Source organism: Lithobates pipiens, unplaced genomic scaffold (assembly GCF_037356315.1).
Source record: "Lithobates pipiens isolate NorthernLeopardFrog02 unplaced genomic scaffold, aLitPip1_a1.2 Scaffold_16, whole genome shotgun sequence".
NCBI classification, from domain to species: domain Eukaryota; kingdom Metazoa; phylum Chordata; class Amphibia; order Anura; family Ranidae; genus Lithobates; species Lithobates pipiens.
In genome coordinates, this window is record NW_027507748.1 from 80,905,411 (window position 1) to 80,932,791 (window position 27,381).

Genomic DNA, 27,381 nt, shown 5'->3' on the forward strand with positions numbered 1-27,381 from the left:
TTGCACTTTTCCTTTCACTCATAAGTCTCATCCATTCCCCCACTCTGTGACTGGACAGTGAAAAGAGAAGCAGAAGGCTGATCAGCGCATTGCTCTGTTGCTATGCTCTCTGCTCCAATCAGCATGCGAGTTGCACTGCAGCACACCTCACGGGCTCATGGTGCTGCTCCCTCCTTCCCCTGAGCTCTGCTGTACAGAAGACGGCAAGAGGCCAATACCTGGTCAGTTTTAGGTACTGTATTTTCCGGTGTATAAGACGACCTTTTACACTGGCCACAAAAAGCAGGGGTCGTCTTATACGCTGGGTCAGCCCCCTGGGATGTCTGCTGGGTGTTCGGTAATACTGTATGTAGCTTCGGCAAGAAGTAAGAAATATGAGCGTTGGAAGCCTCAGAAGGGGGGTCGTCTTAGACGGTGAGTACAGGCAAAAACGCTTTAACAACTGTAAAATTGGGGGGTTGTCTAATACGCCCGGTCGCCTTATACACCGGGAAATATGGTACTTACACTGCTTGCATTTTAAACAATAAATGTAATGCTCTATGGATGATTAGAGAGCTGCATTTATATGCATCTTTCAGATCTGCCCGGAGTTCAGCTTTAATCAATTAAAAAAAATGATATGTTTGAAGGGAACCCTGGGTAATAAAAGGAGGTGCTGCAGCTGCTGACTTGCCATTGTAACCCAGAACAAGCATATGCCTTTTTTTTTAGCCACTGTTGGCTGCATGCTTGTTACAAGCCTATAACTTTCAGGATCAGTGAATCCGCGATCCGCATGGCGTTTCCAGATACAATTGTTCCAGTTTTATTATTTAAATACACAACCAAGTAGAAACATTAGAAAATACAGCTTTATTTATACATTCACATTCACAGTAAACTGTCTGCTTTAATTTTCCAAATACAAATCATATTCCCACTGTCCCAAAAAATTCACAGTAAAATATTAATGATTTCTGGAGCAAGCGGCACATTTTGCTCAGCGTTTGGTTTGTCCCTTGACAGGAGCAGGTTGTTCTTTGATGTTGATTTCCATGCAGACATCAGGCTTTGTTCTCTTATTGCTTTTTGTTTGATTGGCAAAGTTAACAAATGACTGCCATATGAGGCAGCCAATCAAATTAAGGAAGGAGGAAAATAATTCTGTCAAATGGAAAAGGTCAGCGACTTTCAAAGTAAGCAAGAGAACTATTTGTATCCCTGGAGAAACGCGTAAAACATCTCAACCCGAAATAAAAAGTTTTTAAATGAAAAATCAAACTCCTTTCTATGAATCAAATGTTATGAAAATTGCAGAGTAATGACTTTCAAGACCACCTCAATCAGAAGTCAGTCGGGGCTTAAGATGACAGCAGAGGTTGATGCGATGAACAATTTAGACCAGTGGTCTCCAAACTGCGGCCCGGGGGCCAGATGTGTGGTGCTTGCCATTATCAGGCCCTTGGGCCACTGATTCTCCCACTGATATAAGGCACTATTCCTACACCAACAATGGGGCATAATTCCTGGCACTGATACCAACAGTAGGGTACTATTCCTCCACTGACTCCCCAACAATGGGGTACTATTCTTCCCATGTACACCAATGATGGGACACTATTCCTCCCACTAACACCAACTTCCTTCCCCAGATACCAACAATGGGGCATTATTCTTCCCAATGACACCAATTATGGGGCGCTATTCCTTCCTGATACCAGCAATGGGGCACAAGTCCTCCCACTGACACCAATAATGGGGCACCTTTTCTTCCTCTAATACCAACAGTGGGGCAATAATCCTCCCATTGATACCAATAATTGGGCATTCTTTCCTCCCATTGAGGCCAGGACATCTACTCCCACTGGCCACAGTCTGGCCCCTTAAAAGTCTGAAGGACAGTAACTTGTTCAGAAAGTTTGGCGACCCCTGCTTTAGACCCCAAGCACACAGACATCATCCAAAAGCTGCTTAATAGTACATCTTCAGCAAATATTTACTAAGCATTAGATGTGCACAGAATGGAAATTTTGGTACCGAAAATTCAGGATGCACTTAACTGAAAATGGCAGTTTTTAAAAAAAAATACAGTAATGCCTTGGATTGTGAGTATAATTTGTTCTGGAAACGTGCTTGTAATCCAAAGCACTTGTATATCAAAGCAAAATTCCCCATAAGAAATAATGGATTTGTTCCACAACTATAACAAAAAGAGTGTCAATAGGGAATGCATAAGGCAGAATCCAACAGGAGCTGCAGAGTATAAAAGAGAAGAGAGGCGCATCTAAGCCTGGGTTCACACTTGTACGAACACAAACATCGCATGTAATTCGCACCCGCACTGTGGAGCTGATCGCATGCGATGTCTGGGCAATGCGAGTTCAGCCATACAGTTGGATTCGCAGGAAAATAGTGCAGGGATTTTATTTTTTTCCTGCATTGGAATCTGATCATATGGGTGCTCTCACCCATGCAGTCCGATTTCTGTGCGAGTCCACAGTTCGCAGTGCAATCTGTGAACCGATCTGGGGGTGTCATTAACATTGTATTGACACCCACAGCGGTTCGCAGAGGGCAGTGTGAACTGCCTGCAGGAGAGATGCGATTCAGAAACCGGCTCTGTAATTGCACTGGTTCCCACATCGCTACAGTGTGACCCTAGGCTCAGTGTAGCAATATGGTTACATTTAACTAAGGTACAACATTTAGCAACATGGCTGATTAAAACAGACACATCCAAGTATGCAGGCATCAGGGGTAAAGCTGTCCACATAGACCATCCTCTGCACCATCGCTGTAGTCCCTTCCAGGCTGTGCTCCACGAGCGATTCAAGCCTCGCTTTCAGATCGCTCTACTGCAGGGTCCTCCCGGTCACAATTGCAGACTGACAGCCGTGAGAGCCGTCAGTGCAGAGCATGGTCTATATCAGTGATGGCGAACCTTGGCACCCCTGATGTTTTGGAACTACACTTCCCATGATGCTCCTGCACTCTGCAGTGTAGTGGAGCATCATGGGAAATGTAGTTCTAAAACATCTGGAGTGCCAAGGTTCGCCATCACTGGTCTATATGGACTCCTTTACCACAGATGCCTGCATACTTAAGCCCTTTTCACACTTGTGCGGCTTATCCTGCGACTTAGGACTGCAAAGTCGCATTACAAGTCATTCCCCATTATTTTCAATGATAACCATTCATATATGTGTGACTTCAAGTCGTGCCAACTTCAAAGAAGTCCCTCTACTACTTTGGTCTGACTTTCATGTGAGTTAAAGTCCATAGACCAAGATTACATAGGCAGTCCCTGAAATAGCGTCAAAATTGCATAACTTTTAAGTCGCAGCAGTGTGAAAGGGGCCTTAGATGTGCCTCTTTTAATCATCAACCATGTGAGTTGCTAAATGTTGTACCTTCATTAAATGTAACCATATTGCTACACTTAGGAGGCACCTCTTTTACTTGAACCTGAAAGAAGTTAAATATTAACCCTTTGCTAGTTAAACCTTTGTTCATAACATCACTGTTGCTCCCTGTGACAGGGACAGCAGCTCTCACTGAAGTCATATCAGATCATTACAAATGTCACAGAAGTTGGGCTTTAAATCGCACTACTTTAAATCATATCTGGTGTGACCGCAGCCTTCTACTCAGGTGCTACTCGTATTGCAAGACCTCACTTGTTTATCAAAGTTGAAATGTGTATAAAAAAAATAATATTAAAATATTGCTCATCTTGTAAAACACTCACAGACCACGTTACTCACAATCCAAGGTTGTACTGTATATTTGTGTGTAATTTTATATATATATATATATATATATATATATATATATATATATATATATATATATATATATATATATATATATATACATATACACACACACAATTGTAGTATTTTTCGATTTTTTTAAAATATCTTGAACTTAAAATGAATATAAATTTATTATCGGCACCTTTAACCCAAGAAAAGCTCAAGAAAAATGTATAGAATTCTATGTATGTCTTCACGCTGGTTTGTCCTGTTACAAATCTTGCTTGCTGCATTTTTGCTCAGTAAAAAAAAAAAATGCACCAAAAACACCTCCCCGTTGAAATGAATTGAAAACGCAGCAAGCACGCATCAATAACGCACACTTGTTTGCAAAATTTTAAAACAAAGTAAAAATAAGTTTGTTCTTTTCAAAATTTTTGGTCTTTTTTGTTTTGTTTTTGTTTAGCAAAAAATAAAAACCCCAAAGTGCAACAGCACTGAAGGCTGAAAATTGGCCTTGGCAGGAAGGGGGTGAAAGTGCCTGGTAGGCAAGTGGTCAAAAGCTTCAACAAAGCTTGCTGCAAAGCGTTTTGTCAATGCTTGGTGTTCACACAGCTCTTATACAAAGTGAAACCCATGGGAAACAGGCCTTTGTCATTTTCCCAATTATGTATATTTACTTACCTGCCCAGTTTTTAACACTCAGTCTTTCTGGCCTCACCTTTTTTTTACAATTCACTTGTTGCCACAATTCGTATCCAATTGTCAACCTACCAGCAGGTCTATAGATGGTTGGAGGAAAGTAGGGCACCTGCAGTTAAAAAAAGGATCAGAACAAAACCCCACCTAGATCCTCATGCATTGACACATTTTACCCAACACCCGAGCTTACTCATGTAGGTAGAGCTCTACTGCTAAGCCCAGCTGTTGGGTGAATCACAGTGGGAGGATAGAGGCACGGCTTTGTCCTGACCATCTGGCTCAATAATGTTTCACGAACATGCTGGGTAATATACATTGTGTACAGGTTTGCTCTGTAACACATATAGTGAGCTTGGATGATCTCCTGATGAATACTGGCACCCACAATGTCAGAGTATTGTCCTTTTGTTGCATCAAGCCAACAGGATTTTGGATTTCAAGAAACTGAAGTCATACAGATCATCCAAGGCTTGGGTGTGTGGCTACGAACGTGCCTCTCAAAATAAGTATTGGGTACATTAGAGAAGAGCGACGGTAAGCAATGGTAAAACTGAGGCAGGTGCCGTATAGTAGAGTCTGAATTCTTCGGTCCTCCACAAATGTTCGCAGTCTCGGGATAGTCTCTCCATATTGGTAAAATAGTAACACCGCACAGGCCAGGTAAATACGTTTTTGTAGTTCTGACACAAACCATAAAAAAATGCGTCAGTAAATCAAATCTGATGTCTGTGTCCCGGGCGCGGCTTGTGTTGAAGGAGATGTCCACTTTATACAACAGTTAAGCCATGATACTTGAATGAAGGAGAGAAAAGTGATGTTAGATATTATATGCAAAGTGCCTCTTTCCAAGTGTAATTTATAGCAGATCAACTGTGTTCTTTAAATAGATTTGAGTTTTTTATTTTTATTTTAAATAGGCGTGTGTATGCATTACAGTGTAGCTAAACCCAATAAAACAAGAAATATATTGAAGCTCAGCATTCCTTAGATGTGGTGACTGCATCAGTTTTCCTTTGTCAGCCACCCCCCCGGATCTGATGAACTTGCGAGTGCCACATTTCCTGTCCCTGGGTGACAACACTCACTCTACTGTATATACGTAAGAGCAATGTAATCACCTTAGAGCACCTCCACTCTTCTATCACAGGGGGAGTACACCACAGAGAGCATACCTAATAGTAAAAATAAGTCTCCGGCCCATATGATGTCCTATGACGAAACGCATAAGACGGAGCTTGGTACACACTCTCATCATTTCAGGTTGCGGAGCTCCGCTCAATAGAACGTATGCCGGTTTGAAGCTCCTGTACTGCAACCAAGCTATGCTAGCTCACACACTAGAATTTAAAGCGGAGGTCCACCCTAAAGTGGACCTTCCGCTCATCGGAACCCTCCCCCCCTCCGGCGCCACAATTGACACCTTGCAGGGGGGAGGGGGTGCAGATACCTGTACAGTACAGGTAATCTGCACCCACTTCCGGGATAGCTCTCTGCGGAAAGGGGCGTAGATTACGCCCCTTTCCGCAAGTGCCTGCCCCTTTCTGCAAGTGCCCCGCTCCCTGCTGGGAAACACACAGATCCCAGAGGCAGCGGGGACCGTCCTTATTGCGCAGCGCGGCTCGCGCATGCGCAGTAGGGAACCGGGAAATGAAGCCGAAAGGCTCCATTTCCTGATTCCCATACCCAAGATGGCGGCGGCAGCACCTGACAGACGATCTAGAGATCGGCTTCGGGTGCCGACATCGCGGGCGCGCTGGACAGGTAAGTGTCACTATTTTAAAAGTCAGCAGCTGCAGTATTTGTAGATGCTGGCTTTTAAAAAAAAAAAAAAAAAAAAAAAAAAAAAAAAAAAAAAACGCGGAGTCCCGGCGGACTCCCGCTTTAAGTGGTGTTTATAAACTTTAACTTTTAATAAACTCATCCGGCTTTACACCACGAGTACCCATCTCTTTTGTCCATGAGGGTAACCTGTGGTTTACCACAGAGGTGGTACCCTGTTTCCCCTAAAATAAGACCTAGCGTGAGTGTCGGTGATGGCTGCAATATAAGCCCTACCCCCCAAATAAGCCCCACCCTCTTTCCCCAAAAATAAGCCCTACCCTGAGAATAAGACATAGAAGGACTTTAACTAGGGCTTATTTGGGGGGTAGGGCTTATATTGCAGCCATCGTCGACAATCACGGTAGGTCTTATTTTAGGGGAAACAGGGTAACTACTATAATCCAATCTATTGGGAACGGCTTACCCCCGGAGAGGCTCAAGGATCTGGATACCCAGATACGCGCTAAGCTAAGGAGGAGGCAATTGCCCTGAGGACTGCAACTACACTCACTGCATGCGATTTACCCCTGCAGGGATCTGGTGAGTGGGGAACTGAAGGGGAGCATGGAAGTCACCTAAATTGCTACATAGGCACGAGTTATTTTGGACAAGCACAAAGTCACTTGAAACCCTGTTATTTTTTGCACTACTAAAAGACTGAACTTCTAATCAATTTTTACATATACATATATATATATATATATATATATATATATATATATATATATATATATATATATATATATATATATATATATATATATATTTTTTTTTTTTTTTTTTTTTCCCCCACCGAATAATTATTTTTAACAGAATATGTTAAATGCACTTATTTTTATTTATTGATGTGGATACAATTAACTTATGCTGCACGTTTATGATAGAGCTGTTGAAATGAACTGTTTAGAATGAAATTTGGTTATAATTGCTGACTGGGTGAGAACACTCATTATTCCACCACGCACATTCACTTTCATATTGCAAGCCGACACACCAGTTTCCAATTAGCACTATTATTGGGGCTTTATCTGTATAAACTTGCCTTAAACACAGAGTGAGAACACCCGTCATGCTATCCATTTTATTTTGAGTTTAGCACTCACTACTTATTCTTTAAAGAGTGATTCACTGTGAAGGATTACCCTTCAGGTGACAGCAGTGTCTTTTTAACTATTTCACATTCACCAGGAAAGAGTGACCCATTGCGGAGGCACACTCTTCAGGCAGCACCACCCACCCCTATACTTCTATCATTTTTCAGAACGGGGATCTGTCAATATAAACGGACAGATCCCCATTCTGTCAGGGAAGTACAGAGTGATTGTCTGTTCCTAGGAACAGCAATCTCTCTACTCCCATTCTGTACACCTCCCCCCCCCCCCCCCCCCCCCAAGTTAGAAACCCCTCCCGAGGAAACATTTAACCCCCTTGATCGCTAGTGTTAACTCCTTCCCTGCCAGTGACATTTATACAGTAATTAGTGGCTATTTTTAGCTCTGATCACTGTATAAATATCACTGGTCCCAAAAAAAAAAAAAAAAGTGTCTGATCTGTCCGCTGCAATGTTGCAGTCATGCTAAAAATTGCTGTTCACCTCCATTACTAGTAAAAAAATAAAAATAAATAATAATAAAAATTCCATAAATATATCCCCTATTTTGAAGACGCTATAACTTTTGCACACACCAATCAATATACGCTTATTGCAATTTTTTTTTTACCAGAAATATATAGAAAAATACATATCGGCCTAAACTAATAAACTGAGAAATTTTGAATTTTTTTGGGATATTTATTATAGCAAAAAGTAAAAAAATAGTTTTTTTTCCAAAATTTTGCTCTTTTTTGTTTATAGGGCAAAAAATAAAAAAACGCAGAGGACCTTGCCGGAACTGAGGACTCCCGCACGCATGCTCTGGAGTGACATCATCGCAGCTCCAGCCACTCAGAGCGCAGGAGCCGTGAACCCGGAACAAACGTAGAGGGGAAAATGTCAGCTCCCTCAGCGTTGACCGGGATGCGACGCAAGGATCTCGTTCTAAAGGTAAGTATTTCATGAATGGCGCATACTAGCTCATTATGCCTTTGCCTTACAGGTGTGTTTTTTTTTTTGATTTGCAGTATACAACCACTTCAAGGGGGCAAATCCTTCCAGTACGCAAGTGGTTAAACTCCGTCCCACTGAATAGTTTCTTCCCTATGCTAGTCACCAGTAAGGTATTCTTATACTGCTATCATATCTCCTCTCAAGTGTCTCTTCTCCAGAGAGAATAGGTTTAATGCTTGTAGTCTTTCCTCATCACCGAGTTCCTCTAGTCCCTTTATTACCGATATACCAATCTCTTTTACCCAAGTCAAGGTCCACTTATGACAGAGAACCCTTCCCCCTCCCTGATGACCCTAAGCATTAAGCAGATCTTGCCTTTGTGGTCGGGCTGCTTAAAGCAATAATGTCTTGCCCCACTGCCACTACTGTGGCTGCATTAGTTTTAATTTTTCTTTTTTTCTCTCCCCCCCCCCCCCCCCCGTTTTCACCTGGTGATCTATCGAGTAACACCTCCTGTATTGAATGCTTCCACTCCGGATGAATGTGCACAGGGGGCACAGCTGTACAGCAGCATTGTCAGTTTTGGCTAAAGGGAGTGTTAGCTGGATTTAGATTTAGAGAAACCTACCAATTTTAGACAAACTCCAGCTCACACTGCGATTGCAGGAGTTTTTTCTCCTTTGAGAGAAAGGGTTTGACATGTAAGCACCCTTGTCGGTGCTAAAATCGTTTGTCTCAACCCTCCACATTTGCAGGACAGCTTGTTCTTGTAAAGCGTGCAGAACGAGCTCTGGTTCTGTTGAAAAATAGACTTATTGGAAGGATCACTTGGTGAAAATAAAGGAAAGAGTCTTCACCTTTCAAAAGGGGTGAACACCGCTTTTGCTCTAGATAGAAATTCTAGTAATCTACAAAATCACCACAAGGTGGCAGCAAATACCTGAATAAATGTTAAACTGCTGGTCTGGGAAAGAGGGAAGTAAATAATGGAATCGCAGAACAGACTGAATAATGCAGACTTTACCTTTTTTTTTTTATTTATTTTTTTTTTAAACTCCAATTTGGCATTGTGAAGAGATCAGTAGATGAAATACAGAAGTTTGGAATTATGCACAGGATTTGAGTTTTCAACACAGATCAGTACCTCAATACAAATATTAACCACCTGAGCTCCAGAAGATTTTACCTCTCTTCCCGACCAGACCATTTTACTATATGGCACTGTTACTTTTACTGGTCATTGTGTGGTCATGCAACACTGTACACAAATACATTTTGTTATTTTCTCCCCCCACAAATAGAGCTTTCTTTTGGTGGTATTTGATGCATTCATTTTTTTTTTACACGGGGGGAGGAATTATTCTGCTATAAAACATATCCAATTTTTTAATAAATTTAGGCCAATATGTATTCTGCTACAGGTTAATATGCATATATTGACTGGTTTGTGCAAAAGTTATAGCATCTACAAAATATGTTATATACACTTGAATTTTTTATTTTTTTTATGCTATTAATGACAGCAAATCAGCAACTTATGGGGGATTTCGATATTGCAGTGGAAATTTACACTTTTTTGGAACTAGTGACAGTAAAAGCTAAAAATATGCACTGTCACTGTACTAATGACACTGGCTTGAAAGAGGTTAAACAGCTAGGGTGATCAAAGGGTTAAATGTGTGCCTAACCAGTGTTTGTGTGTACTGTGTTTGGTGCTTTTGCTAAGGGAAGTGATGGATTTTATTACCTGCAGGGAAAGAACATCCATCCCTGCCCCATCATAAGGACGCTCTGCCTTGTTTACACAGGCAGAGATGCATTCCGTGTTTTCCCAACAATCAGTGGGTACCGGCGGACATTCCTTCACTGGCACTTGCTGATTGGCATCTGCTGTGACAAATCACAGAAGTGGCACACCCCCCGAAGAGATGCCAGATCATGTACTAGGTGTGTGATCCAGCGCATAAGAGCCTTGTTATGCGGTCGACAAGCGATTAATCACCACTGGGTTTTTTTTTTGTTACCAAAAATTTAGAAAAAAAATAAATACAACTTCTTCATACATTTAGGCCAAAGGGTATTCTTCTACATTACAAACAAATGGCAGCCACCTCAACCTTTACAGCACATAGAAGGACAATGCATGTGTCCAGTGCACCCCTGTACTTTTGAGGAGTGGGCTCCCTCCAAGCATACCTGCCTTAATCTATCCATCATTATATATGTGCTCCAACGCAGGAGACTCTCAAATTTATAGGTGGGACTGCTGTGATGCAGCCTCTGCTATTGCTATAGCTATATCTATATCTAGCAAAGGTGTGAAAGTTAAACACATGGTGGAGAGGAAAGTTCCCATTCCATTGCCAGAACACAGTGCTGTATACATGAGGGTACATACAGTTCACACAGCACGCTCAGCGGGCACACCTTTTTGTGTAGAAAATAACTTGTTTGGGTCCGCTTGTGATTGTAAAGATGAAGACCATGTGAATGGACAAGATTTAAGCCCAAGTCCCTATTCACTTTAGTTTGGGCAAAGCTGGCCCGAATGAACCATTCCCAAAACAAAGTTATTCTGCCGCTGTCACTGCTGTATCATACTGTAGTCACATTCATACTGTGCTGCGTTCTGGTAGTATCACAGGTAGTTTACCGACTGCATCAAAACTGAATCAGGCTGAGTGCTTCTCAGCCATTCACAGGAAGCCTTGTATTCACTGATAAAAAATACAAGGCTTTTCCTGAATGGCTGACAATAATGGGTCGTCCCTGTACTGCTAATGGACAGCAGCACTGCATACCATGTGCAGCTGATGTTATTACAGTAGCTTACAGCCCCGCCTGCGGCAGAATAACTTTTTATATTGCGTGGTTACAGAAATTGTGCGCAGGCTCAGCCCAGACTAAAGTAGATGCGTTGCATTTTACGTGCTTTTTTTGTAACAGCAACATTCACTTTAATGGGCTGCCCTCTGCTCCAAAAATGTGCCGGAGTAGCTCCTGTAACCTTTCTAAAAGCCGATTCTGGTGAGTTTTTCAGCAACGTGTATTTGGGTGCTTTGTTACGCAAAAAAGCACGCAAAAAAAAAAAAAACACTGGTTTCTTTAGTGCATTTGGGGTGAACAGGGCTTTCAGTAGTTCTAATCCTAATTTGGCTGCAAATGTGTTACATATTCAAGGTTGGGTACATATTCAACCATGAAGATCAGGGCTCAACAAATCCCAGGCTCCACGTTGCCATGGAGACTAGAAATTGCATCCTGGCACCTGGGTTCACGCCTATTGTACTGAAAACGCAAGGTCATTTAGGCTCTCTGCAATTTCCTCCCATAGCCTTCAAAGAAAAACCCCATCCCATGGCCTTCAATGCAAAAACTGTCAATAGCAATCCTTAGAGACGCTTGAGAGGGGATATGATTTCAATATACAAATACTATACTGGTAACTCCACAATAGGGATAATACTTTTGCAAAAGGGAGTTTAACAAGACTCGTGGCCACTCATCAAAATAAGAAAAGAGGTTTAACCTTAAACCACGTAGAGGGTTCTTTACCGTAAGAGCGGCAAGGATGTGGAATTCCCTTCCACAGGCGGTGGTCTCAGCGAGGGGCATTCATAGTTTCAAGAAACTATTAGATAAGCACCTGAACAACCACAACATACAGGGATATACAATACTGACATATAATCACACACATAGGTTGGACTTGTGTCTTTTTTCAACCTCACCTACTATGCAACTATCTTCTCCACATGCCACTTTATCACTTGCAAGTCTGGAACACACCTCTACAAACTTGTACAGGACCTTTTTCGTAAATGGCACTCAAAACGCAATGCATGTGGATCATATCTGTGTTAATCACCTCAATAGGAACACATATCTAGCCTGTCATGTGAATCAGAGTTTGAAAAGGCATCCAGAATTGCATGTGTGTGAACAAGAGCAGCTCCATTCCCAACTGGGCATTTTGGGATTGCGGCAGAATCGCTGCATTTCTGCCTGCAATCACAAAACGCAGGTTCAGGTGCCGTTTACAAAAGGCACCTAAAACGTAGTGCAGATTTGCCATTATTGTCACGCGGGCGCTGATAAAAGCAAATTAATCATGCCCTATGGTAGATAACAGACAAAATGGCCGCCCTGCTGTGTAAATGAAGGAGGTCAGGTCTGCTATTACAGCTCATGAACTTAGCAAGCAAGACCTGATATAACTCTAATCTCATGTGATAGCCGAACACAAACACCGTTTTATTTATAGTTAAATGGGAAAGTCAACAAGAACTTAATCAGCAAATAAAAGAAAAGCTCTCCTGAGCTGCCATTGATTACTTGTGTTTTATTTTAAGAGAACACCCCCCCCCCCCCCGACCCGTAATTAAAGTGAGCCGAGTGTTCTCAGGAGATAAGAGGCAGGTTGTTTATATGGCACTCTGACCATACACTGTAAATAGAGCAGGATTTTGTGGCCTGAATTGCTGGAGGAAGCAGCCATTTTACCACATAAAAGGCAGCCATTTTGTCAGGTGAACAGATAGATGATATGGTGTAGCAGGACCATGAGACATCCCCATAGCTCAGTTTTACATGACAAGATGGCTGCCCTCTAGTCCATAGTCCAACTAATTTTCTAGTGTTCTCTTCAGGGAGAAGGGAATTTCAAAAGATGTTGAATAGTTATGAACAGCCCACGTCTGGGTTTTGTTTGTGGTGATGCCGCCTAAGTCAGATTCTGATGTCACACTCTATTCTTGTAAATGCCTTATTAGATAGCATTCAAATCTGCAGGGAAATCAGTTAAGCCATCCAGATATACACAGATCAGACATAACCTTATGACCACCCACCTCATATTGAGTAGGTCCCCTTTTGCCTACAAAACAGCCCTGACCCATCATGGCATGGACGTCAAAGTAACATCCATATGGATGGCTAGTCCCAAGGTTCACCAGCAGAACATTGCCACACTGCCTCCACCGGCTTGCCTTCTTCCCATACTGCATCCTGGTGCCATCTCTTCCCCAGGTAAGTGACGCACATACACCTGGCCATCCACATGATGGAAAAGAAAACGCAATTCATTAGGCCAGGCCCCCTTCTTGCATTGCTCTATGGTCCAGTTCTAATGCTTACATGCCCATTGTAGGCACTTTTGGCTGTGGATACAGGTCAGCATAGGCACTCGTGCAAAAAAAAAAAAAAAAAAAAAAAAAAACACACATTGAGGTTTCCCCATGGGGTGTTTTTTTTAGCAGCAAAAGTCAGTCAAAAAGATTTTTCAGAAAAATACATTTTTATTGACCAAAAAAAAAAAACCTGTTTGTATTGTGTAACCCATGTCCAAAGTTTAAAACATGAGCTCCGGTTTACATGATACGAGACAACTTTGATTGGATAGATTGAACAGTAAATGGTATCATAAAAAGTTTGTTATGGGGAATATGCATCAAAATATGATACCCACAAAATTGGTTATGGTTATACTGTCAGATGCTGGAAAAATCCCAATGCATTTCGACCTTTTGGGGTTATGGTCTTCCTCAGGGGGGTCTTATGTTTCTACAAGCACAACGGAAAAAAAACAATTTTTTATTAATATTACCTATATGTACATTAGACTAAGGATCACCAGTGGGGGAATCTTCTGCTTTTTCTATAGGTCTTTTTAAAGAAGTCTCCGGATAAACGAGTTCATTTGGTGGAAAGGGTAAATATGTAGGGCTGAAACAACTAATCGATTAATCGACAACTAATCGATTATGAAATGAATCGATTACTATTTTCATAATCGATTAATCGGCCAGTAACAAAATGGGGTTAAAGTTAATGAGTCTGATGATATTTACTAGATTGACCCTTTAATAGTATATCTCTCCTCTAATAGTATATACACTATATATCCTCTAATAGTATATACAGTATCTCTCTCCTCTAATAGTTTATACAGTATATATCCCCTCTAATAGTATATACATTATCTCTCTCTTCTAATAGTATATAGCCTCTAATAGTATATACTGTACATCTCTTCTAATAGTATATACAGTAGATTTCTCCTCTAACAGTCTATAGCCTTTAATAGTATATACATTATATCTCTTCCCTTGTATTTGCCGGTATATACAGTATATCTCCGCTAATAGTATATACAGTATATCTCTTCTGTCTGTTATTCTCAGAGTAGATTAGATATTTTGCTCCCTAACCATATAGTTGGTTATTCATATTTACCACTGAATAGAGATATTTAAGAATAAATTGCTTTTTTTTTTTTTAACTTTACATATTAACTAAATTATACACCACACTTTTTTTAAGGTTATTAACCGATTAATCGAAACAATAATCGGCCAACAAATCGATTATGAAAATAATCGTTAGTTGCAGCCCTATAAATATGTGACTACTCTAGTCTAATGTACATATAGGTAATATTTAAAAAAACATTTTTTTCCTGTTGTGCCTGTAGAAATATAAGAACCCCCTGAGGAAGACCATAACCCCAAAAGGTCGAAATGCATTGGGGTTTTTTCCAGCATCGGACAGTATAACCATAACCAATTTTGTGGGTAGCATATTTAGATGCATATTCCCCATAAACTTTAGGATACCATTTACTGTTCAATCTGCTATGCAATCCAAGTTGTCGTATATCATGTAAACCAGAGCTCATGTTTTAAATTTTTGTACTGTGTAACCCATGTCAAGTTTTTTGTCAAAATCTATTTTCATGGAAAATCTTTTGACTTACTTTTGCTGCTAAAAACCCCCCATGGGGAAACCTCAATGTGTTTTTTTCAAGATTTGTTTCGGGGTGCGCAGCCTTATCAGGACTCTTGATAGGTATCATTCTATAGCATGGGCACTCTGACCAGTCTGCTCCTTTTTCAGCAATTTGAGATACAGTAGCTCTTCTGATGGATCAGACTACATGGTCCGGCCTTCCCATCTGCATCAATGAGCTTTGGTTACCCACCTGTCACCAGTTTTCCATCCTTGGACCACTTTTGGTCGGTTCTGCCCACTACAGACCGGGAACATCCCACAAGCGTTGCAGCTTTGGTGTTGCTCCACCCAGTCGTCAAGCCATAAAAATTTGGACCTTGTCAAAGTTGCTCAAATCCATACGCTGGCCTATAAACTTCAGGGACAACATGTTCATTTGCCACATAATATAGCCCACCCAATTTCTGGTGCCATTGTAAAGTGATATTCAAGGTTATTAATTTTACCAGTCAGTGGTCATAATGTTGTGGCTGATCAGTGTAAAACGTAATAACAGTGTCACATTGACATTCTGTTACAAAGCATGACAAAGCCCTGGCTCACCAGTACAAGTTGTTATGCGATTTGGCAGTTCAAAAATCACATGACAATTCATAACCCATTGCTGGCAATGGAACCGTTCAAATTGTTGTGACTCAAGGTTCCTGCACTACTTTTTGGGGATTTCATTGCGACTTACATTGACTTTTGTTAAAGGAAGCATTGCAATTAAATGAGAGGCAAGCAATTACAAAGACCCACTGGTGTGAACTAGGGCTAAGGCTTGTATCACACTTGCCACACATTTCCAACCTGCAACCACCAACAGAGAAACATTCTGTCACTCAAGAGATGCATAGGGGTACCATTAAACGCACCCTCACACACTAGGAATTGCGCTGAACTATGCGGTTTCCTTGTGGCTGATATTTCAGAAAAGCTGTAGGGACCTTTTTGCTGCCTTTTCAGTAGCTACAGCAGCCCATTCAAACGAATGTGTGTTCTGTACACAAGCAAACACAGCCGTGGGGAAACTACATGTGTGAACCAATCCTAAACAATATTCTTATTCTCCAAAAATAGTCCATAAACATCCAGAGTTTAGTGTTACTTTAATGTTATAAAAGAAGGAAAAAAGGGGGGGGGGGGGTGGGTATCATGGTTTTCTACAGCTATAATTGGCCTGTGGCCAATTATAGCTCAGGGGGTTTAGTACACACCCCACACTATATAAGGCTGCCAGCGTGGCGGCCTTGTGTAGTGTGTTCCGGCGTGCTGGGAAAGAGCTAGATAGGCAGGGACAATGTGTTCTTTTCTCAGGCATCTTAAAGTTAAAGTGGGTGTTGTGTGCCTCCAGCACAGTATACAACCTGTATCTACCCTTTATTGCTGTTTTTCCTCCAATTAAGGCATCTGCAGGAGTTAGTGGGTGTTGTGTGCCTCCAGCACAGTATACACCTGTATACTACCCTTTATTGCTGGTGTTCTATAATACAGGCATCTGCAGGAGTTAAAGTAGGTGTTGTGTGCCTCCAGCACAGTTGCATATCTTGCATGTTAGCCCTTTAAAATTAGCACTTTTGATTTTGAATGTTTGAGTCCCATAGACTTTAATAGGGTTCTAAAGTTCACACGAATTTTAGGTCCGTTCGAAGGTTCTGGTGCAAACCGAACCAGGGTGGGGTGTTCGGCTCATCCCTACTGCCTAGCAACGGGTTTTCTGTTAAGTAAAAGAATAAAAATAAATAAAAAAAGAAATTCTAATTATATCTTTTTTGAGATTATTAATGTAATTTTTTATTTTAGGGTGGGCTGTTGCCTTAAAGTAAAAAAACAAACAAAAGCCATTTTGCAAGTGTAACTTTTTTCAGCCTGTAAATGCACATATTGCCATTTACAGCATCACTTGCGTGTTCAAGAAAGAAGTTTTTGGGCACAAAAAAAGTACATTTACTGCTGCAGGGCGGCTGCTCTGTCAGATCACGTACCTAGTATGATCTGACACATCCAGGTCTTGGGCGTGCGCAGAAGCCCAGCAGCGCCTGCCGATTACACAGGCAGACTGCCTTCTAACCGAAGGGATGGTATTGTTACTGTGTTGCTGCAAAGCAGGAACATGACTCTTTGCCTTCCCCACAATGAGCAAGCACAACCTAGGCATACATTTAACCCTTTGATTTCCTGATGTTAACCCCTTTTCCTGCCAGTGTCATTAGTACAGTGACCACGCATTTTATTTAGCGCTGATCACTGTATTAGTGTCATGTGTCCATTTTTACCACCGCAATATCGTAGTCCCACTATAAGTCGCTGATAACCGCCATTACTAGTAAAAAAAACATTTTAAAGTTTTAAGACGCTATAAATTTTTTGTGCAAACCAATCAATATACGCTTATTGGGATTTTTTTGTTTTACCAAAAATATGTAGCAGAATACATATTGGCCTAAATTCATGAAGTTTGCTTTTTTTTTTATTTTTTCACTTTTTTTTATTGAGCATGTTTTATAGCAAAAAAATATATTTTTTTTTATTTTCGCAATGGTCAGCCTTTGTTTATAGCGCAAAAAACAAAAACTATCAAATACCACCATCTCGATTTGAGAAAAAAAAAAAAACACATTTGTGTACAGTGTTGCACTGTGCAATTGTCAGTTAAAATACTGCAGTGCGGTAAAAAAAATGGTCTTTCATATGGGGGGGGCGGGTTAAACCCTTCGGGAGCTGAAGTGGTTCAGCGTTCATGTATTCTAATGGCCAAATGAAATGATCTGACCAATGGAATGCCATAAGGTTTGGCACGCTTACTCATGTGCAAAGCAAAAACAAAATGATCCAGCGCTCAATGGGTCCCATTGATTGCTTTTTGTTTCACTCATATCCTCCAGCTATGGCTTTTGTCTAACTGCACTGGGCTTAGACTCCATGCCACCGACTGTGACCCTACTATCCACACAAGGCCACGTTTTAGCGCCGATGATATTTGTTGTTAAACTTGTGCAAGACGCAGTTTTATGCTTTTTCCAGCCAAGAGTAAAGGCGTCCTGTGCGCTTGAAGCCCAAATAAAGCGGTCTGCACTTCTCTCCATCCATGTACAGGGCACAGTAATTACTTCCCAAACAAACAGATCCAAGCTATAATTAAACAAAAGCATAACAACGCCACACAAGATTACAGAGCAAGCCTTTGTCTTGTCTTTTCTAGTAACTAGCAACATAAAGGGCTAAATTGTGGAAACCATTTGAGTGTTATTGCCAATAATCTAATAATGAGACCGGAGTGGATCGGGTGGCTGCATTACATCACAGGGTGTTTAAATCCATCACAATAGGATGTTAAGTGACTGCTGGTATAAGAACCTGAAAATCAAACATGACATTCATATGACAGACTTAATACTACATAATTCCCATAAAAGTCATGTATGAAGTGCCTTTTCTCCCACATAAGCACACAAATGAGTTTGTACCATTTAGATCAGTTAAGAGTTCGGTTTTCAAGTGGCACCTTTGCTCTTCGTTCATCAGGGATGATCGAACAAGAGTCCGAACCCACCTGAGCTACAGAGGCTGTCAAAGCAAACAGCCAATCATAGGCAGCAGAGGCATTCCCTGCAGCCACAAGTATAAACGCCCCTTGTAACATGCCGCTGCAGGGCACGCTCCTGCCGCCTAGGATTGGCCATCTGCTTTGACAGTTTGGACACGCTCCTGAACATGTCTGAGCTTCTCCCTATGTGCCCCCTGTTCACGCCACACGTGTGGTGGTGTGCAATGTGTAAAAATGAGGCAGGTCTGTATTTTTACGCAGTGCAAAACACTTCACTGCATGCAGTGCATAAAGCTAAACAAAGAAAAAAGTTATAAAAAAAATAAAAAAAACATCACACCTCCCCTACGGCATAACGCACAACATAATGCAACTGTACACAATTTATACAGAGAAGAATGCATGCTACTGGTGTGAACGGGCCTTCAAAGTGACTTCTATATACACTTACAAATACTGTAGGAGAAATACTTGCAATGGGAGATTAAATACTCATCCTGGTTGTACCAGACACCATCAAAGAAACGGAGAAACAAAAGAAATGTCTTTATAGCATAAGTAGTGAATAGGGAACCTCCTTATAGCATAGGAAAACACTGGGATGCACAACCATGAGTCCAATAAACTAGTCTTTATCATGCATGTCAGGGGTTGACTCCAGTAAGCTACCTTTCACAAGATGTAGCACCTTCAGAGACCAAAAAAAAAATCAAATCAAGACATAAAAACACACAGAGGGGCCATTTCAGTGCAACAATAAAACATTTATTGCCCAATGAAAACCAAATTTGCAACTCGCATGAAGAAAACGTGTGAAGGCTTGTAAAACATAAGAAATCAGGACACCCAGGGAACCCTGTAGCTACTAGTACACAGCCAGCTTAATTGGTTAAAGTATGCTAAGGTACGATATCATCCACACAGGGAGGGCATTGTTTTTGCAATCAGGCAACTCAGACCTGCACTGTGAAGAAATTTAAACAATACAAATCAGGGCACAAAGTGTTCATATGCATTGAGCAAAATAGGAAACATTCACTTTAAAATGTAACCTTTTAAAACTTTCGTCTTTAGATAGAGACTTTATCGGGTTACATTTTGCTGAGGGCACAATTCCCTTCAATTACTGTCCTCTAGACACACCAGGGAATAAGATCACTCCAAGGTGAATAGACTTCCCATGTTAGAGAGTCGTCACTGAGGCCATTGGAGTATTTTATTTCTCCTCACCTCTTGCTCTCTACAACTCAAAAAAGTTATCAATTTTCCATCACATACAACAGTAGTGTTTCTCAACCATTTTTTGGTCAAGGCACCCAAATGGGCAATCTCAAGGCGCCCTTTGAAAATTATGGAGAGTCTCAAGGCACCCCATTCCAAAATGTAAAAGCAACAGTGCTCATACAGGGTACAGCCTCCCTAGTCCACTCACCTTGCCCCTAATCTACATAGGCAGGGAGCCCGACGCATGGATTTAATTATTTTTTCTTTTTTGGAAGCACATTCTTAAAAGCCTGGGGCTCCAACTGGCTTAAAAAACAAACAAAAAAAAAATGTGCCAGGAACCCACCCAGTTGTGACACATTAGCGAATATTCACTAATGTCTTCCTGCTTTTCCTCCCAGCCAAGCAGTAAGCAGGTCCTGAGACCCAACTACATGGGATAAGCGACTACGAGACTCAGGTCGGGAGGAAGCCTTCTAAACTGCAACCTGGATGGAGCAAGTGTGGGGCTGACAGCCTGATTGAATGAGCGAAAGGGTGGGGGGGGTATAGTTGGCGTGATGGGCCGCCACCACCACCCCCCCAAGAAAATGGAGCACCAGCTGCCACTGCAAAGCAAATACACCTTTTGCAAACTGGTTCTGACTAGTAATGCCACTGTTTCTCTTCTGCCTTGTTTTTTCCCCATCCCTCAGCTAATGTGTCCACAAATCTGATGGAGAGGGGCATGGGAGAGTCAAACAAAGATGCTATGTAGGAAACGGACATCCTCCTTAGGAACTGATGATTCTATTGGTCATTAGGACACTGGCAGCTAGGTTGTAATGGTGCACAATGAAAACCTGTGACTTTGTGTAACTAAAAAGGGCAGCCTTCATCCACATGCCAGCTTGTACACAATTTTTGGGCAATTATTTGGCATTTTGCCAAGGCACTCCTGAAGAAACCTCAAGGCACCCTGGTTGAAAAATTCTGGTTTACAGGACAACTAGAGGGGTGAAGAAAAACCAAATCACTGTCTTAAGATACACTTGAAACCATAGACTGCAAAATAACTTATAACCCGATCAAAATATCCAGCAAAAGTTGGAGATTCCCCGATTTGTAAAGATATGAAGCAAAAGTGAAGAATCATGAAGCATCAGTTAGTTTTTTAATTCAAAGATTTAAGTAAGAAAATCAAACTGCTGACAAAAAGCTGAAAGAGACCAGTCTGGATTTAACCGCAAGTTTTTATTTTAAAAAGTACAGAAGTTTCACAAAACTACAAAAAATTTTACACGTCTGAAAGCCCTTAGTGTACATAAAAAAGAAAAACTGAACACAAGTGTGTTGTTCAAATTCAATAAAAAGATATAAAAACAGTAAGCGGCCGGTAATTGTGCTCCATCAGATCTTCTGAAGGAAACACCCTTTAAAAAAAAAAGGGCCAGCTCTGCGCTGTGCCACCACCGCTAGAAGTTCCTTTCTGATAAGGTGTATTATGTTTGATATGTACGGATTTGATTTAATCGTTGCATTAAAGTAGATAAGCAAGATAAGCAATTTCATTTATTTTTCTTTGCTTTGGGATGTCAGCAATCAGATATGAGGGTAAAATATGTCTTTGCCTATTTCAACACTGAATAAATAGCAAGTGAACAATGGAAATGAAAATCTGTAACAGATATGTATTGGTTAGCAATAAAACAGTGAAATAGTTAGACAAAAACATACATTTCCACCAAATTAGAATTTTAGAACATTTGTAAGATTGACACGGACCATCACATAACCTGAAATTCATTCGCAGAGTACTCAGTGGATGTGGAAGTTTGGACTCATTTTAATTAGGAAATATGGAACCAATTGACCTCATTCCTAGAGTAGAAGGGTTTGAAGATTACAGCTCTTCAAAATTATGAAATTATAGGCAGCTTTGTAGTTCCTAAAAAGACCTCTACTCTACTGCAGCGTATAGACCATTGGCCTCCACCACCCTACTTCATAAAAGATCCATTGCAGCCCATAGCTTCCAGGGGTTGGAGCTCTGACTCTGGCAAAAACTGAAAGTCAAGTCTTCTGCTGACTGGTCAGAACAGAACGTGCTCTGGCAATGGAAAACTTTTTTTTAAAAGGCCACAAAGTTGCATAAATGTGCACAGAGCGTTTATAACCACATGCCAACCAGTGCACGCGATGTACGTCGGCAGAATGGCACAGACAGGCAAATGGGCATACAGGTACATCACTAAGATTTGCCGCCGTGCCATCACGTCGCCAGTCAGGACCTCTGCGAGTCCGATTGCAGGTCCCGTGGACTTGATCACCACAGAGATACCCGCAATCATCTCACAGGAAGGAACAGAGAGATGCTAATGTAAACAAGCATCTCCCCGTTCTGCCTAGTGACAGTGTCACTGATCTCTGCTCCATGTGATCGGAGCAGAGATCAGTGACGCATGCCGCCCCCCCAGTTAGAAACACTCCCCAGGGTTCACTTAACCCCTCCCCGCCCCCTAGTGGTTAACCCCTTCACTGCCATTTACACAGGAATCAGTTTATTTGTATAGCACCGATTGCTGTATAAATGACAGTGGTCCCAAAAATGTGTCAAAATTGTCCGATGCGCCATAATGTCGCAGTCACGATAATCACCTAAACATAACTTTTGCGCAAGCCAAATGCTTATTGCGATTTTTTTTTAGCAAGAATATGTAGAATACGTATCGGCCTAAACTGAGGGAAAAAAATGTTTTGCATATTTTTGGGGGATATTTATTATAGCAAAATGTAAAAAATAATGCGTTGTTTCAAAAATGTTGCTATTTTTTGTTTAAAGAGCAAAAAAATAAAAACCGCAGGGGTGATCAAATGCCACCAAAAGAAAGCTCTATTTGTGGAAAAAAAAAAAGGTCAATTTTGTTTGGGAGCCACGTCGCACAATTGTCAGTTAACGCGACGCAGTGCCAAATCGCAAAAAGTGCTCTGGTCTTTAGCCTGCAAAATGGTGCGGGGCTTAAGTGGTTAAATGGATACTGTAATTTTACCCAGTGCCTGCAGACAGTCTCATTCCCCCAACCAGTTATATTTACTGAGCCAGCTACCATGGCAAGGCTTCCATGTTCAAGAGAGCATGTGACAATACTCAACCCCACCAGGCCCGAACACTCATCTGCAGAGGGGTGGATTGTGTCTTCATCCCCTGTCTGAAGCTTAGAACTGCTGGCATGTGGAAGCAGGGAGGAGGCGAAGGAATGTAGCTTGGCAAGTATAAAAAAATAAATAAAAAAACGGCAGGGGGTGGGCTACCCGCACACTGTCACCTTTGCTCTGATTAGGCCAAATGACAACGTCTCTCTAAACAACCCTCATCATACACCCGTAAAAGGTCAAACAAACCCAAGTGGCGAGTTTAGATAAAATTAATGATGTTTCCAGGAACTGTTAAAAATGTTTTATGAGTTTATTCAAACAAAAAAAAAAAAAAGTATATTTTTGACAAAGATAAAAATTTGGGGAGAAAAATCACTAGACCCCCCTACTACTTATTAATTGAACTGAATGGCCCTTCAGGTAAATTTTCATCATCAAAAAAACAGCTGACAGACATTCTTTACAGGTACAGCAGCTTACAACACCCGTCATAAATGGTATTGATTGCTCTTGTACATAAAAAGGTCACAAATGTTACTTTTATTGGTCCTTTAACATGCTAGCCCGTAATGTAAGGTATCAGCATCATTCCTATAAATATTAGTACAATGCAGGGAGTGACTTTTATATAGCAGTGATGGAGCGTGTCAATATGAAGCAGAAAAATACAGCAAGCTCATCGTCATACTCGGGCTTATAACCAATTAATAGAAGAATCCGTTTAGTCATATTGCATTGTATGTCATTCACTCGAGTACGAGGATGGCTAGGACATAGAAACGTATCATTCAGTGTAGTTAGAAAGGATATGAAAAGGTCGGTGCCTATACACTTAAAGCACCTTCAGAAAAGACAAAAGTAGGCACACGCGTCTTCAGAGATACATTCCTGCATAAGGTTTTTGATTTATAAAAAGGCACCATCGGGGCAATCTGGAGCAGGTGTGAAATGGATCTGTACTGCACACGCAGAACTATCCAAGGATGGAACCTCAACCATTACTTGCAATGGCACTTTATTAATCCTTACTAATACCACCAACTTAACAACAGTCAAGATTTGCTTCCAACAGACTAACAAAAGGTTGCAAGACTTTAAGAATCCCTTCTCCTGAAACTGATCTCTCCATTCTGCAATTAGTGGGGCAAATCAAGCATCTTCTTGCGCCCCCCCCGCTGCCCCAAACCCTGGCAGCTTGGCTTTTTACTGCATCTGGCATCACGTGGTCAATGTGCCATATATTCTAATGTGATTTTTACTAAAGAGCAAGTGACAGCACTTCAATGTCATTCATCCTCAGCTCTACTGGACGACATTTAGAGTTTAAAGGGAAACAAATGGTTCTGGGTAAATGTTATTTGAAATGCTTAGTTTGTGTTCTATACATAGCAGGCTTTTTATAGCACAGCTGAAAAGTAATTGTGCTAATTGAACAAAAAGGAGACTAGCACGCCACCTGCTGGCTTGACAGAGGACTACATAATATACAATATTTTTTATATTTATCCAATTTTAAAGCAACGCTATCAGCAACTAGGAAAAAATAAATAAATGAAAAATGCTTCTTGTAAGAGACTACTTTTTTGTCCCACAAACCTACTCTTCACTCTTTTGAAGTTATACCACTGCCAAAGAACCTTTTGGGCGTTTTGTTTGCCTGGTCCCCCCTCTGGGTGCTCCCCTGGCATCTATGCCTGTAGTCTGTCCTGTAGTGCTGTAGGGGCCAATGGATGAAAACAGCGCACAAAGTGTGATCAAGAACCTGAAATGTCTTTGGATCTTGCCAGCGGCAACTCTTTGAGACCAAATAAGAAGGCCATCAGGACAGGAAGCACTTTGTCACATCCTGGTAAAAAATGTATACTTTTTTTTCTTAGTCCTGAATAGAATCAAACAAAATATGTACAAAACCAATATATATTCCCTTTATGATTTAATGGCAATCCAAGCCTGGAGGTAAAGATATTCTAGCCAGGATCCCAGAGAGCAACAAAGACTTGAAAGCAGCCAATATAAAAAGGTAAGGGGACTGCCAAGTGAAGGTACATGGGCCAATCAGATCCTTATCCCAGCTCTCAACTCTACCCAAAGCAATGATAGATTTGTCTGCAAGAACAGCTGTTAAACAGTATGGCTGCCCACACATATGGCCAGCTGGATTAGACTACAGACCTGTGCAAAACAGTTCCAGAATTTTTTGTTCAGCTAAGTTTCAAAAAAGTTTCAGAAAACACATACTAGTCCACTCCTGACAGTTTGTCTCCAATTTCTTCTAGTTAATATTGAAATGCACTTGAAAACAATCTTGAAAGAAAAAGTGGATGGCATTGGGCAAATGTACCACATGCAGTTGTCAAGGGATCACCTGCATCTAATCCAAGGGAAAACAGCTGCCTACAAAATATATCCACAAGAGTAGCTGTAGTAAACAACTGCCCTTGCACGGTGCCGACTACATTGTGCAAGCTACTCAAACTTAAATATAATTTGATTCATGTCTGCTACACTGTTTATTATGCACCAATTAGTAATAAAAGAAAATAATAAATAAAAAAAAAAACACAAAATGACAGACTGAAGCATTGCTTGACATTTCTGCACTTGAATGCATGCCATAATCAGTGGCTTTCCTAGAAACAAGACCAACTTATCCAACAGTTCATCAAAAACAGTTTACAGCTATACAAGAGTGCCTAATACTTGACTGGTACCTTCCAAAGAAATCTGAAATATGGGGACATGCCAACATCTTCTGCACTTCAGCTTGTGTTTATACCCTTACCCCCAGTAACAAAAAACAAAAAAAAACAAAAAAAATAAAAAAATTTCTGCCTGGAACAGATTTTCTGACTAAGCACATAGGTAAAAATAGTAACCGCTGTGCAGAACCAGTTATTAAGCTGAATGTACAAGTGACCTCAGCCAATGGTGGATCCTTATGGAATGTGCAGGGAAAGAACAAAACCAAGAAAGTCTTATGGATGTGGTGCCACCTGCATATACAGGATACACAATGAACCTTTCACACTATGGAGCCATCCTTGTTCTGTGCTGGAATCATGACAGGAATGGCCCCCATTCTGCTAAGATTTGGACCTGCTACCTTGGGAGCCAAGAAGCTTGGATTTTGGCTTGCTGGACGCTCATGCACTTCACTCGGTACATGGTTGTAACGGGCTTTTGAATAGCCATCCATATTTGATGGGGACAAGGATCCCAATGAGGAGTGATTGCTTCCTATGTAGCTCCGAGCTGTGGAAGTCCGGCTTTTAGGTGGAGCAACGTCCTCTCTAGAAGAGTACAATCAATTAAAACACACACTAAGCATAATAATGTAAAGTACAAACATCTGCTATGTAGGTTATTGCTCCATGTCAGTTGCTAGGTTTGTGTGCTAAAATAAGAACCCACTAGGCAAGTAATTAAAAGAGTTACTAAACCCACAACAGTAAACTCAGTCTATATATGCAGTAAAGCATGCTCGTTACACTCACTGTGGAACCAAAGGGGTTAATCATCCACATTGTGTAAAAAGGCTGTTTGATCCAGTCTTCTCTGATTCTCCTCCTTCCATGGTCCTGAATCCATCTCCCGACAGTACAGAGCCCTTGAAGGCACTCGGCACACGCTCATTTTTGTGTTTATTGCGGAAGGCTTTTTTGGGAGGTGCATGTGATCAGCACAGGGCCAATCAGCACTGTCAAGATAGGGTCAGGGGGTCATGCAGCCTCATAGGACAGTCAGGGGAGAATGAAAACGCCTCCTACAAGCTTTAACCAGTGCTCAGCCAGACATCAATAGAAGTCACAAGACTGCTTTATACTGCCGATAAGAAAAAGTATCTGGCAGTTTATGTTTACTAAAATAATTTCATGTCCATGTTCTGTGTATTGTGGAAAAACAGATACAGTGACGCACGGTCATGGGTTTAGTAACACTTTAAATACAGAGTTAGAATGTATATAAATATTTAAGTCTGTCCATTGTGGTGCACTACATTGTGTAGGTGTATTGGGGTTTTATGCAAAAGGAATGGTACCACAACGCATCAGACTGTGCTGCATAATTTCCTGAGTGTTGAAGTAACTTGGGTTAACTAGTGTGAATGGGCCCTAATGTCCACCCATCCCTATGATGCATACGGTTTGGTAACGTGGCCCACATTGGAGTCCCCATCTATCTCCATGTACTAGCAAATCAATATATATGCATGTTTTCTGACAGCCAATAAAACAGATTTATATTCCCACCTTATTTCATGTTGGATTTCCTTCTCATATTTTTTTTCTTTTTGTTTTCTGCAGCAACAGAAGATCAAAATGCCCAGAATTATCAGGAAGAGTAATGTCCCAATAATGGCTCCAGCAATAATCCCAGCTGTGTTTGCAGCTAAACAA

At 41.1% G+C, this 27,381-nt stretch overlaps 1 protein-coding gene across 2 annotated transcripts in view; it reads right to left on the bottom strand.

Moving 5' to 3' along the window:
• Positions 1 to 836: 836 nt before the first annotated feature.
• The window catches only part of CXADR (CXADR cell adhesion molecule), a 98,446-nt gene continuing 71,901 nt past the window's right edge, over positions 837 to 27,381 (bottom strand). The window contains exons 6-8 of one of the 2 annotated variants that reach the window (XM_077480058.1): positions 27,235 to 27,373; positions 26,088 to 26,274; positions 837 to 5,230 (exon numbers count right to left, since the gene is read on the bottom strand). In XM_077480058.1, coding sequence (XP_077336184.1) covers positions 5,207 to 5,230; positions 26,088 to 26,274; positions 27,235 to 27,373 — 350 coding nt within the window. In that variant the 3' untranslated portion in view covers positions 837 to 5,206. Of the gene's footprint in view, positions 5,231 to 21,063; positions 26,275 to 27,234; positions 27,374 to 27,381 lie in introns of those variants that run through there. The other variant, XM_077480057.1, reaches the window with a different exon arrangement.